At 49.9% G+C, this 13,952-nt stretch overlaps 1 protein-coding gene across 1 annotated transcript in view; it reads right to left on the bottom strand.

Moving 5' to 3' along the window:
• Positions 1–681: 681 nt before the first annotated feature.
• Positions 682–13,952, bottom strand: part of LOC102522976 (carboxypeptidase A5) — a 62,410-nt gene continuing 49,139 nt past the window's right edge. Inside the window, exons 5-12 of the mRNA XM_032483336.1 lie at positions 9,292–9,390; positions 7,978–8,079; positions 6,697–6,798; positions 6,245–6,355; positions 5,712–5,802; positions 2,257–2,456; positions 1,891–1,975; positions 682–1,435 (exon numbers count right to left, since the gene is read on the bottom strand). Of these exons, the coding sequence (XP_032339227.1) occupies positions 1,248–1,435; positions 1,891–1,975; positions 2,257–2,456; positions 5,712–5,802; positions 6,245–6,355; positions 6,697–6,798; positions 7,978–8,079; positions 9,292–9,390 (978 nt within the window). The 3' untranslated portion in view covers positions 682–1,247. The remainder of the gene's footprint in view (positions 1,436–1,890; positions 1,976–2,256; positions 2,457–5,711; positions 5,803–6,244; positions 6,356–6,696; positions 6,799–7,977; positions 8,080–9,291; positions 9,391–13,952) is intronic.

Genomic DNA, 13,952 nt, shown 5'->3' with positions numbered 1-13,952 from the left:
CTGGAGATGGTCTTGGTTCTTCAGGCCTCCTACATGGCACAGCTGGCCCTGGGCACAGGCATACCCAATTGATGCCCACTGTGCCATCCTTCCACTAACTGGTCCAACCTCTGCTTCTTTTACAGGTTGGACAAAAGGGGGGATGTATCTTATTTCCCGCTGCTTTCTTCCCCGTCTGTGATTTACAGTAAAACCCTAAACTCTGTGGCCTGCAGGGGCCGATTCATATGTACCCACAATCCTTTCCTTTTGCAAGAACAACAACAATAAAAAGTCTGGCCCTTGCAAATGAAAGTCTTGCTTTTTGTCTCAGACTTAAACAAATCCCTTTCAGCTCTCCAGTTGACCTCTTGTTCTTGGGGGTGCTTGCCTTCCCCTGAATGCAGGGCAAAGAGGCTAACTATCCTGACTCCTGAATGATGGGGGAAGGCAAAAGTTACAAGGAAGCTTGAGGATATGGGAGAGCACCTCTTTTGTATCTCAGAATCTCTCCCTGAGATTCCATGCCTGGACTAACTTCTCAGGGCATGACAACCATGATTACTATGGTGAGGAAGAGAAAGAGGACTTCTCTCCGGATGTGCAGGGCTTTGCTGCGCTGGCTCTGACTGGCTGTAATTCTATGCTCCCAAGATCAAAGGAGCCTGTGAGGGTGCCCAGGAAGAAAAGGTCACAAACCAGTGACTTGTTCACTTTTATTAACAGGGTGAGAAGGATCTTCTGAGTGGGGGCCTCTGAAATGTGCACCTACTCCCTTTCCAGCACAGGAAATGAAGCAGGAAGAGGAGGCGGCTGCCTGTCAGTACGCACCTCTCGCTCAAGGTGCCAGAAAAGCCAATCACTGGAGATTCACTCCTTCAGATCAAACACTGACCCTTCCAGGGTCATCTTAAAATATAAGCACCAAGGGAACAAACTGTATATATTAGTACTATATTTGTACTATATTAGTACCTCCAAGTGTCTGTTCTGGGCCCCAAGAACATTGCAAGAGGAGAAAACGGAAGGCCTGCTAGCCCCACATCCTCCTGGACAGCTGGGGAGTGAAGAGGCATTTCCAAGGCCCCTATCCTCTCCCCGGTGCTGAGCCCAAAAGGATGGTGGCTGCCAAGCCTGTTCAAATTTGTGTTTATTTCCTAAGAAGCTGGGGGTGGGGTGGGGAGGGGATACATTGCTTGGGTCTCAGGAGGAGCCCCAAGCCTTGGGGAAGAGGACAAATCTTCCTGCTCTGCCCCTCTGCAGTGTTGTCAGTAGGGGTGATTCAGTGTGTGCTCCATGATGGTCTGAATGGCCAGCCATGTCTCCTGGGCTGTGGGGACGATCTGTGCGGCCGGCAGCAGGAAACCATAGTGCCCGGTGTCCCGGAGCTCAAAGCTGAAGGAGTACTTGATGCCACTGTCGTAGGCCCAGTCGACAGTGATCCCACTGGCCACATCTGTATACAAAAGGGCGAAGAAACACCCCCACAAGGAAGAGCAAGGTGTGACCACAAGGCACAGAGGCATCCTGAAAGGACTGGGCCAGAAAGCGGGCCCTGGGGGCCAAATCCCCACCTATCCCAGACCACACCAAACTTCCTGGCCCAGGCCTCAACCTGGGCCACACCCTGCTCATGCAGTCCATTCTCTGCCCCAGTAAAAAGAAAGCACTGTGAGGCCACTAGATTTAGTATATTTACCCTCAAGGAACATGACAGTAAGCCAGGCATAGGGAGCTATTAATTAATGCTGCAAATAAAGAGCTGCCTGTATCTGGGTACCACCATTCACCCTTCTATCCAGATGTGGAAATCAGCTCTGGCCCAGCCCAGTCAGCAAAGAGCCTGCACCTGCGTGACCCCAAGTTGATGTAGTGCCTGAACCAGCAACAGCCAGGGGAAGGCTCACTCACAGAGGGTGGTGCTGATGCTGCCAAAAATGTACTCCATTCCATGGACCTCATACAGGGCCTGCACTGCATCCTTCGCAAGACTGTACTGCAAGATTAAATCCAGAGGGTGAGAGGCCCACGCTCCCCATACCCCCACATCCTTAGCAGCTGCTAAGAAGCAGGAACTTAGGAGTCTTGGAAGTTGAATGTGTAGATGACTCTTGTGAAAAGGGAGCACAGCACCTCTAGCTTCGAACTTGATCACAAGTGAGAACAAGCCCCTGCTGCTGCCCCCTCCCCTACCAGACCCCACCACCCACTCCCTACCATGGGACCAATTGGGAGTCTGCTAGATGCCTCCCCCAAGCCTTAAGCAGCCAATCTCACCAACTCCTCCTGGTTTGAAACAGGCTCCAGAGTGTGGCCATAAGGGTACATGAGCATCTGAGAGTAGCTGTGGATGGAGATCAGAGCCTTGATGTTCCCGTGGGCTGTGATGAAGTCCACAATGGCAGCCACTTCTGGCTCTGACTGAGGAGAGGGCCCATGATAAGTCTCTGAGCAAGGGTTGTTGTTAGAACCATTTCCTGTAAGTAGAATAAAAGCACCCAAAGGGTTCAAATTCCCAGGCTTGGGAAAGACACTTAGTATTCACAAAATATCCTGTATTCCTCTACATTTCCTAGCCTCCTTTGCAGTTTGGTTGAGGTCATGTGACTACTTTTGACCAATGAGAATATGAGCAGTAAATGATGAGTCACTTCTAGTTCAAGGCTAAGAGCAAGCATGACTTTTCCACACACTCTTCTGTCTGTGTAGTTGAAGCAAAAAACTCTAGATGGAGGAAGTAACCTGGATCCCTCTGGAATGGAAGAGAGCCATCAAGGAGGGTCACCTACCCACACTGGACTTCATGTGAGTGAAAAAAAAAAAAACTTTTATTATGTTAAGCCACTGAGATTTGGAGGGATATTTGTTACTGCCGCATATCCTAGTCTAACACATCAGAGGAGTGTAGCCACTCAGCAACTCTGTGGCCCTGTAGGGAGCTCCCCTTGCTTGACTTTAGTTCCATTAGAAAGGCAGGCTTGCCTCAGCAGTTGCCACTAGGTCTCCAACCCAGGCTTCCCCTATGAGTAGCGACCCCTTTGAGATGACCCTCCCTTCTCTGCCAACCCATCACTACCAGGGGGAAGGCTTGGGTCAGTTGAGCATTCAGGCTTAGTGTCTGCTCAAGGTTTGCCACAACCATGGCCCCAGAAGCAGCATGTACTTGGGGCCAGGAAAAGAGAATAGATCCCTTTAGTTGCCCAAGGCTGGTCTGGGAATCACAGATACAAAGGGTTTTTGAAAATTATTCTTGGGAACCTAAGTTGGAGGGAGGGCAAAGAGTAGTTGTGCTTCTATTTTGTTCACAAATTTAATTTGTTCCCATCACCTACTAGGTTCTTTGCTCCCCATCTCTTTTCTTCCTCTTCTGTTTTCCCAAGGACCATGTCGTGGAGGACTGGGCTGCATTGGTGAAGTTTTGTGGGTCAGAAACACATATGGAAAGAGCCATCCCAGTTCCTGCTCTCACTCCTCCTTCCTGAAATGACTTTACAGAAGCCCAGTCAGAGGCCAGGGATCACCTCAACTCCTGAAGCCTCCTGAGGATGCCAGAGCACCCCCACTTGACCCCCCTACCCAGGTCAGTAAGTTGACTGGAGAGGGGGGAGGCTGGCCCATGGACCAGTTCAGATGCTGTTCTAGGACTGCAGCAACCTGGTCCTCCCCAAGGGTGCAGGTGAGGGTGGCACGGATGGGAGGGATGGTCTATAGATTACTCATCACACAGCAATTAAATTAAGGCAATAATAAAACCATAAACAAAATCTTCCCGCCTGAGTCACCAACCAGACACGAGCAATTTCTGGCCACAGGCAGGCCCAGAGGCAATTCTGTCACCTGGGAGTGCATCCCCTCTTGCTCTGCCAGTCCTCCCTGGGGGTGGCAACCCTGGTTAGAAGGGGATGTGCCTGCAGGGAGTGAGGGGGTAAGAAGCAGCCCCACAGGCTGGAGTCCACCCAGCTAACAGCGGCCCTGTTTGTTGTGTCTGCTGGGAGATTCTGCACCTGCTACACTTCATGAATGACAAACAGCAACAGATGAGCAGAGCGGGGGAGGCTGAAAGCTTTGTCTGCATTTGCAGCCCACGCACGGAAAGCGGTTCCCTTGCCAACGACCAGGTGGCTTTGCCCAAATATGGACAAACACTTCAGGCCATTAGTTCTGGTTTGAGCTAAGCAGAATAAACTAATCTTACCCTGACCAAGTGGGAATTAGCTGGCTGCCTCTCTCTGACGTTCATAGTTAAAGTCCTCTGAGCCTGCCTGTTTCACAAGTACCTGCTAATGGATTCATTAGCTATTTATTTTTCCTTCTCTAAAAATGTAATTTGTAGCAAGGGGAAATCTCTGGAAGGACATGGTAAATTATTAAAAGCAGTAATCTTTGGGTAGTGGGATTATAGGAGTTTTTTGTCCCTTCTGGGCTTTTTCTCCCCCCACATTTTTGTTTGTTTGTTTGTTTACAGTGTGTATATACTGATTTTTTTTTCTGTAGTGAAACCCACAAAAGTTATTTTCTTTAAGAAATAATTTTCTTTCTTCTAGCCAGTCTGTCTCGAGGTCCATGGGTACTTACTTTAGCCAGTTCTGAGGGGCTCACACGGATGCCCACTTGGGGCAAATGTCTGGTCATTTGGAGGTGGAAACACCTAATTTTACAGTTTTGTTCCCTTACAGAAGCAGATACAAACATAATCCCAGACTCTCAGGCAACCCCCACACTGTGGGCTGATGGCCACACTGGATGCTTCAAAGCTGTCCTTATTTTTCAATGAGAACAGACTCAAAGAAGCCAGACTTTCAAAGCAATGAGCATCCAGGTCTAGAATGTTCTATCTCATTGGTTTGGCCACCCATCCACAGATCTGCTTTTCAATGGCAAAGGAACTGTCTCCTATGGAGCCAAATCCTGATCCCCCAGTATAATGTGGGAACCACATCCAGGGGCTGAAGTCTGTGCCCACACAGCCCTCTGCTAGACTGTCGGCAAGACCCAGCATTCCACTCATCAAACTGCTGCATTCCCAAGGTCCACATACTCATCTCTGGGCTTTCTGGAGACCTCAGTTTGCCCCTATGCCCCTGGCATGGCAGGGGAAATAATCAGGAAGAACACCAAGGGAACTTAGGAGGAAGCTGCCCACCCCTCCCTAGAGCCCTGAAGATAACACCAGCCCAGCAGCCCAGGGTCACAAAGTAATTGGGTCAAAAATAAAAACCAGGCTCAAGTCAGTGTTGATGATAAGGAACTGCCTTATTCTATATTTGAACCTTTGCTCTGGCTCCCCAGAGGACAAAATTCAGGTCACAAGTCTCAGGGAATGAGTTTGGAGGCATTTTCTTGTGACATGCTGCCTTCAAGGAAGGGCCAGAGATACCTGAAGGGAGCACCATAAATTCTGGCTTTTGAACAACAAATAAGACTACTTTGGACCTCCTTAAGCTTTTCTCTGCCATATCTAGGATTTGACCCTTGCAGTTTAGTCCCCATGCAAGGAGCTGTTTCCCATGAAGGCTTAGCATATGTATACATTTCACACACATTTGCAACCTCTCCCCATATCCCATGGCCAGTCCTAGGCATGTACCTGCCTGTCCCTGGCCATGACTCACTTGCATTCACTAACTGCTTTGCCTCCTCAGTTATAAGTCAACATAATCTGACTGTATGGGAGATGTACCAAAGACCAAGTCCTCTCCAGCCCTGCCCCCGGGCGCAGCAGACTGACATACCTCCAAAGCCTGACTTCCAGTTCCTGTTAAGATCCACACCAATGCAGAAGATTCCAGGTCTGCTGGACTTGTTCTTCCGCCATAAGCGGTTCTGAAAAAGCCCAGGGCAGGTGGTCTCATTCCCTGGGCCCATTCCTAGGAGTGGGAGCCCCTGACCTCCTGGCCTAGGAAGGGGGGGTCTGGTGGGGCAGAGAGGGGCAAAGGGAAGGAATCTCCAGGGAAGGATGGGGCTGGCATGGGGCTGGACCAAGGCTGCAGATGCAGCTTTGTGGTAAAAGCTGGAGTGTGGAGAGAGGCCCGAGCATAGCCAGCCAGCAGTGACCTTCCCTGGACAGCAAGAGGGAGGCCGGAGGGCAAGAGCAGCAGCTGCAGTGCTGAGCAGCCCACCTGCCTCAGTGAGACTCTGCAAAGAGCCCTGGAGGAGTCTGCCCCCAGGGAACTTCAGCTCAACCTCCCAAAGCCACAGGGACCTCTCCTCCATTCCTGTAGAGCTGATCCCTGACTCCCGACCCCTCCCTCCCAGGTGTTCTCACCATGCTGTGGGTAAAAGCAAACCCATCAGGGTTGGAGACAATCTCCATGAAGATGTCCATGGCATTCAGTACATTTGTCACGATGCGGTCTTTGCCGTACTCATTGACAATCTGCAAGAAAAGGCAGAGTGAGTAGGGGGTGAGGGGTGGGGGTTCCTGCTGGGCTCTCCTCTGTAGGGCAGGACATTGTATAGCCGGTGGCAGGCAGGGGTGGCAGCAGGCCATCAGGTACATCCCCGTACAGAACCAAAGGCTTGGATTTTAAACAACTAGAAGGCGGAAGATAGAAGGAGGTTCTGTGCTACGAAAGGTCAGAGCACTTGGCAGCTGTTCCACAGAGTAGGAGGGCAGAGAGTACCTTGAGTTAAACGAACCAAGTTTTCAACTAGAGGTGCCCTTAAATAGTTGAGCAGCTCCCACCGCCTGCCCCTGCCCCCATGGTCCGTGCTGACCTTCCTGGCAGTCCAGATGCCGGTGGCATGGGTGATCCACTCCCGGGCGTGGATTCCAGTGTCGATCCAGATGGCTGGGCGCTGAGAACCTCCTGTGCTGAACTGGGGGAAAGCACCAGGCCCCAAGCAAGTTTGAACCGAGACAGCTGTCACTAGGGCTGTCCCTAGACTGACTGGAAGGAGGCCCCAGATGTATCCTCACTGCCTGGGGTGGCCCTATGTTCCTGAGAGTGGGGCTATACATGCAAGCCCCGGTGCATCAGCCCATGAAACGCACACATGTGGGGGCCCTGGTGACACAATGATGCTCTTGGAAAGCACAGTGATCCAGACAGAAGCACAGAATTTCCCAGGTTTGAAAGTATTTAGACTAGTGCTTCTCAAATTTTAAAGGGCATGTGAATCCCCCAGGGATCTTACTAAAATGCAGCTTCCAATTCAGCAGGTCTAGAAAGGGGGCTGAGGCTGGGCATTTCTAACAAGCTCCCAGGATTGCTGCTGCCGTGGGGGCAAGGACCACACTGAGTAGACAGCATCAGAGAGACAGCACCGACAGCCCCCCGGGGAAACCAAAGAAAGTGCAGGGAAGTCAAGTCCCAAGTCAGGTGAGACCACTTGACCCTTCTAAAAAGTCCCCCAGGGCACTGTTGAGGGCAGCAGCACCTGTCTTCTCTGCATGCTGGATGTCAAATGCCCTGAGTGCTCTTTAGGGCACATACTAAGAATTATAGTCCAGTGGGCTCCACACTCTCACCCATCCTGCCTCCTTCATGGCCATGGGTTCTGCTTCTGCCAAGTTTGCTCCAACTCTGTTTCCAGCGGCCCCTGTGAAAGGCTGGAAGGTCCCCTCATAGACTCGGGCCTATCTGTGGAGCTGCTTGAACCAGATGACCTCAGCTGTTTGTCAAGGAGGCCTCTGAGTACCTCTCTTCCCATTTAATAGATGTAGCAACCAAAGTAACAGGAAGAGCACGGACTCACCCACACTCACATCCCAAGTCCAGGGTGACGACGGCCACTCTGCAGTGCCATCTCCTTAGCAACCCTCCCACCAAATTCCTGACCCAGGGTGTGCAGATCACTGCACCGCCACCTGTCCACACCTACAGGAGTGAGTCCCCAAACACCACGATCCCAAAGCTTGTGGGTCACCTCAGGACAGGAGTGTACACATCTCTCTCCCTAAAACTCCCACCCAGCCACAACCTGACATGGGCTCAGTCTGATGCCAGAGGCACTCACTGTAGAGCCTAGTGGTCAATACAGCTAGATTTTACTCACCTTCAGGACAAGAATGGACCGATTTTCAAAGCTGTAGCCAATCCGAATTTTTGATGCAATATCTGAGTGCTCAGTTGCAAAGTTGTCAATCCAGGTATATATCTAAAGGGAATGGAGTTTCTTAGATGGGCAGTTAAGCAGGGAGGGGGCAAACCCCAGGATGTCTTCGAATATACTTCTTCTCCCATCCTACCCTCCTTAATGCTTTCCCACCTCCCTTGAGGATCTAAAACAACTCAGATCAAGCACTGAAAAAAATCAAAGACTCCCTCCAGGCCTAAGGCACAAGCTGTGCTGTGGTTGGCCTGGATTCCAGGCTTTTTACCACGGTGCAGAGCTGAGACTTTGCCTGGAAGAGCAGCATGTGCTGAGGCCACTCGGTCCCCAGGGTCAGCCTGCAAGGTTCTCTCTGGTCGGAAGTTTCTCTTGCTTCCATTTTCTTGGCCCCTTCAATCCTTCTGACAAGATCTCATAGACCTCGCAGTGTTGTTTTGGTCATCCTGCTCCTTTTAGATTCTCAGCCTCTTGAAGGCAGGGTTATGTATCTCTGACATCAATAAACACTGATGGAATATATTAAATTCATTTTCTTATTCTTTCAATACGTACTTAATAACTACATGAAAGAAAAGAGATCCTCTATTACAGGCCTTGTGAAATGGAGAGTGACGATGACAATAACAGTGGGCAATCTCAATAATGTCACAGACTTTACAGGGAAGCAGGACATGTGCCTGGAGTGTCTTTCTGGACTGGGCATCTCTATGCTCTCCTTGCATGTTCTCCTTTGTAAATCAGTCACAATCAGTCATGCCTGCCCTCGATGGCTGAAACTATGATAGTAAATTTTCTCCAAGTGAAGGCAGCTCTGTTTTATTCAACAAAATGGCTCTCTAATGTGCCTGGCTTCCTGCCCCTTCTGTGCTCTAGTATCCACAGCTGGGGCCTCTTACCACAGGAATGGCTGTGCAGAGAGCAAGACCCCTGGATCCCAAGCCAGAGTATTGGATGTGAAGGTACCTCTCCCCACTCTGTTCTGGCCAGCGATGGGTCCCTACCTTAGTGTTCAGCTTGGTAGACCCATTACTCTGGTCCCGAACCTGCTGTGGGCTGTACTGTTGAACCCACAATCCGCTCTATCTGAATCCTGGCTTCTGGACCTCTTTGAGCTGACTGCCTACCTAACACCCAGTGTCTGCTCTGCACTCCCCAAGCATAAGTTCACAGTCTCCTACAGACCCCAGAGTCTCGAATCTGGAGACCCTGAGGGCCCAAAAGGATAACAGAGTCCAAAGCCTGACTGGGCAGACCCACCTCCTCCAGGGTATGGTAAGAGGAGTAACTGAAGCTACTGGTGCTGCGCTCCAGCCGGCGGGATTTCGCCATGGCTTCTCTCTCCTCATCCAGCAGCACCTAGGAGGCAGGAGCACATATTGGAAGGGAAGGGGAGGCTGGGCCAGGCATGCCTCTTCTGAGCCCTGCCTCAGCTGGCTGCACACAAAGACAGCATCGACCCGGGAGAGTGAGCTCCCATGAGTGTGCGTGGCGCGATGGGAGGAGATGCCTGGTTGCTGGGTGACTCTTCTGCTAGGCAAGCTGGCATTCATGCCACCACTTCCCAAATGAGCAGAGGACAAGGAGTTTGGAGAACTTCGTTCTAAGTCTGCCACTGCCACTAACTAACTAAACTTGACCTTAGTTTCCTCAGCTTGAAAGTTGGGACTTACCTTGCCCATCTCATATGATAAAATGTAATAACAGATATAAAAGTGTTTTGGAAAAGATGCTCATGGTCTACTGCCAACATTTCTTCTGCCTTGTGAGCACTTCACTGAGCCAAATCCCAAGCTGAACTATGTGCATGACCCCTGTGGGTGCAGAGAGATCCCCTGACCCACAACATCCACTCTACCGCCCAGAGAGTGGGTGTCCAAGCCATTCAGAAAGCCAGTCCAAATCATTATGATTTAAGTGCCAACCAGTCTTTCACTCACCGTTTTAACTGCCCCTTAGACAAAAATACAGGTGAGACAGAGCAACGTCCCTGAGTGGCAATTCTGAGTTGGCACTCAATCCTCACTTGGTACTTCCCACAGAGAGGGCAGTACAGTGTCTGGGTTGGGTTGACCTGTATGATCCTGGGGCATTTTTCCCAGCTGGGGACTCAGTGAGGTGGGCAGGTGCCCTTCACCCCAAATTCATACCTTACATTGGCACCTAGGGACCGAGGCACCCCAGGACTCAGTGCTGACTATGTCACATGGGAGGTGCCTGGGCCCCTTTGCCACAAGGGTGCCAGGAAAGCAGAGGCTTTCAACCCAAAGTCGCCCTGGTTTGCAGCTCTGGGTCATAGGTAAGTCCTGATGATGCCTTGCTTCAGGCCAGAGTCTTAGTTTACCAAGCTATCTTTATCCTCATCATCTCAGATGACTCAATGTCAGGGCAAGAATTAACTATTCATGTTTTAGAGATAAAGCAGATTAGAGAGGTTAAGGGACTTAAAAGCAAAGCTAAAAAGGAGCAGAGGTAAGATAAAAGCCCAGATACCCTAGTTCCTAGCGTTGGGTTTCTTAAGGCTAGCTAGCTATCAAAACTAAAGGCTAATAAGAATAAAACACACACACACAGATTTGTAGATAAGTGTATGTATATCTATGTGTGTGTGTATATATATATATAGAAAGAGCAAACAAATGTATAAATGTTAACAGCAAGTGAAAAGTCCATCATACCATCCTTGTGATTTAAAAATGTTTCAAAATAATGAAAAGGCAATACCCCAAGCACAGGAAACTAAGAAAGTAAAATGCAAAAAGAGGGGAAAAAAAGAAAAGAAAATTCAAATATGCCTGTTAGGATAGAAGAGTCCGTATTTTAAGCAATTTTTTCTTTTCTCTATTTTTTACATTTTGTCACCATGCTTATACTACATCAAGAAGTAAAATCTTCTAAATGAATAAATAATCCAAAAACAAAAACAAAAAGCTCTAAAGGCTAAAATAAAACAGCAGACACAGAGCCTTCAGTCCCAGGGCTGGACGAGCACCCCTGCCCAACCCCGGCCTGCTGCAGCTGAGGCCACTGCTGGCGATGCACCCACCCTGCAGCCCCTGTCAGCTTGCTCACAACCCTCAGGTTCACAGATTTTAAAACAGGACTGGAAATCGATGTTTGGGGTTCATTTTGTTTGCTTTTTGAGCACCAACTACCTACTGGGCAATTGTAATTACAATGTTTTCAGCTGAACTGGCTGGGCTGAGGATGTTCCCGCTTGAGCAAAGCTGGGGTTGCTGGGCTAGGCAGAGGTGGCTGGAGGAGCACTGAGCCTTGCTTGCACAAGCAAGACCCTGGGAAGCTCTAACAACAGAAATCTCAGCAGACCCCATAACTGATTTGTGCCTGTCGCTATGGGCTGGGCACGACCAGCTGTGGTGAACAGCTGCAGGGGAGAGAGCAGGTCAGGCCACTGCACCCGGAGTCAGGTCCCGGCTGGCCCCCACGCTGGTTCCACTGCCATGAAGCTTAAGGGTCCATACATGGAACTTCCTAGGGACTGAGGTGGTGGCTGAAGGTGGAGCATAGGGAGGAGAAATTGGGAAGACAGGACCCGAGGACCCAGTTCTTTCCACATAGACCAGGGACAATCACAAGAAAACAGCTCCAATAAGGCTGTCCTTTGTTTGACAAAACAACTGGAGGCAAATGGGAAGTCGGCACCAAACTGCAAATAACTTTCCAAACACCCTCACAGCCTTGTGAATAGATATGACACCCACTTACAAATTGGGAATGCTCAGCCCTCACAGCTGGGCCCCGATTCCAGGAACATTAATCTACCCTGGCCTGAAAAATACACAGATGTTTGCTCCCTTCACAGGGCTGAGGAAGGGGATGAGAAAACTAAGAATGCAGTCTTGCCACAGGCTCAGGAATGCCTAATTACAGCCCTGTCAGGCTTCTCAGAGGGGGAAAAAAAAAGACTCAGAAGTAAGCCATTTGCCTCCCTGGAAGCCATAACCTGACAGGGAAAGTAATACCTTGGTGTGAATTAATTTATGACAGGGTAAGGAAGGATGGGGACATTAAGCAAAGAACAGTACCTCCAGGATGTGCGAAGGGAGGAGCCAGATGGCCCCAAAGGTGAAGCTTATGCCCAAAGGGAATCAACATTCACAGCGCACTCCAACCAAAGACGCAAAATGCACGCAGCTCACAGAAACAGTGGGTGAGGGAAGCAGGAGAGGGGCTCTGGCCCACGCTCCGTGACAGCACAGTCACCTCTCATCGTCCCTGGCTTCCTCTTCCAGGCCTAACTGTTTGCAGTGGCAGCTGCATGGCTGGTGGCAATTACAGTCCATGTCTATCTACATAGGGGGTGGGGGGTTGTTAGAACGCACCCCTCAGAAGTCAGGACCGAACCAGGGCTTCACTATCTGAAAGGCAAAGTTAAACACCACACGAACAACACCACCACCCACTGAGGAGGCACATGGCACAAGAGCAGAGTCCAGGGTCTGGAGCCAGGCTCTCTCAGATTCAGTCCTGATGCTGTCACTAACTTGAGCAAATTATTAAATCCTCTGTGCCTCAGTTTACTAAGTTATGAATTTCTATGTGCCTTCATAAAATGGGGTGATGTTATCACGTCCTTTAGCACGTATTTTGAAGTGTTCTTGTGAGGATCAGAAGGGTTAATACATGTAAAGTGCTTAGGACATTGCCCAGCACATAGCAAATGCCAGCCACGATGGTGAAGACGACAGGACAGCAACAGTAACTCCCGGGGAGACTCCAGGACTCTGCAGTGCAGTAATCACTACAGGGCACGACCAGGAAATCTGATCATCCAACAGAAGTGGTGTCTGCCGAGCTTGGACAGCAGATTTTCCCCATTAGTGGTCACTTGGGTGAGTCAGGCAGCACCTTCCCCTCCGTGGGACCAAGAGAGAGGCCAGTCCTTCTTCTGTCCCTGTACCACCCCCAGCCCCGCCCATGCAGCCAGACTCTGCCTCTCCCTCAGGGCCTTGCCCATGATTTTGCCCTTCCTTCCTCACCTACTCCTGTCCTCCTGTCCTCTTTAGAGCTGCCACCCACCCCTACCCCAGCCAGCAGTATGCCCACTTTTTACTGTCTTCTACTCCATGAAACAATGTGGTCAAGCACACACTGGACACTAAAGATAACAGCAAACAAAACAAAGCAAACAAAAAAGCAGCCAACAAAACAAAACTGCCTGCCCTCATGGGGTTCACAGTCTGGTAAGGGAGGCACACAATAACTAAGAAAAGTAAATCATTTAGGATATTAGAAGGCGGTACATGCCAAGGAGAAGGGGGATGTGGTGGAAGGAGGGAGGAAACTGGGGGAGCATGGGAGAAGAAGGATACAGCTTAAAACAAGGTGAAAAGCTGACATGTGAATCCGGTTTTGAAAGCAGTGAGGGAATAAGCCATGCTGATATCTGCAGAGGCAGCATTCCAGCTATAAGGGCCAACAAGTGCAAAGGCCCTGAGGTATGAACCTAGTCAAGGGCACTGAGGCAGGAATGAGTCAGGCGAGTTGGAGGAACATCAAGGAGGTCCAGGTGCCTGGAGCCAAGTGAATAAGGGTCAGTGATGTAGGGCAGGGCATGGATCATACAGAGTCTTATAGCTGTTTTGAGGACTTTGGCTGAGTGAGATGGGAAGTCAATGAGGGTTTAAAGCAGAGGAGTGACATAACAGGACTTGCATATTTTTAAAGGATACTTCTGGCTGCTGTTCTGAGACTAGGAAATAAGGAGACAAGTGTGGAATTAGGGAGAACAGTTAGAAAACTACTGAAATATTCCAGGTGAGGGCTGATGGAGTGTTGACTCAAGTTAGTAGCTAGGATGTGGTAAGATAGATTTTGAAGGGAGAGCTGACAGGATTTGCTGATAGGTGAGATGTGGAATGTGAGGAAGGAGTCAAGGAGGACTCCAGGTTTCTTGTCTG

This window comes from Camelus ferus, chromosome 7 (assembly GCF_009834535.1).
Source record: "Camelus ferus isolate YT-003-E chromosome 7, BCGSAC_Cfer_1.0, whole genome shotgun sequence".
NCBI classification, from domain to species: domain Eukaryota; kingdom Metazoa; phylum Chordata; class Mammalia; order Artiodactyla; family Camelidae; genus Camelus; species Camelus ferus.
Note: the sequence above shows the minus strand (reverse complement) of the source record. Positions and strands in the feature narration are given on the sequence as shown.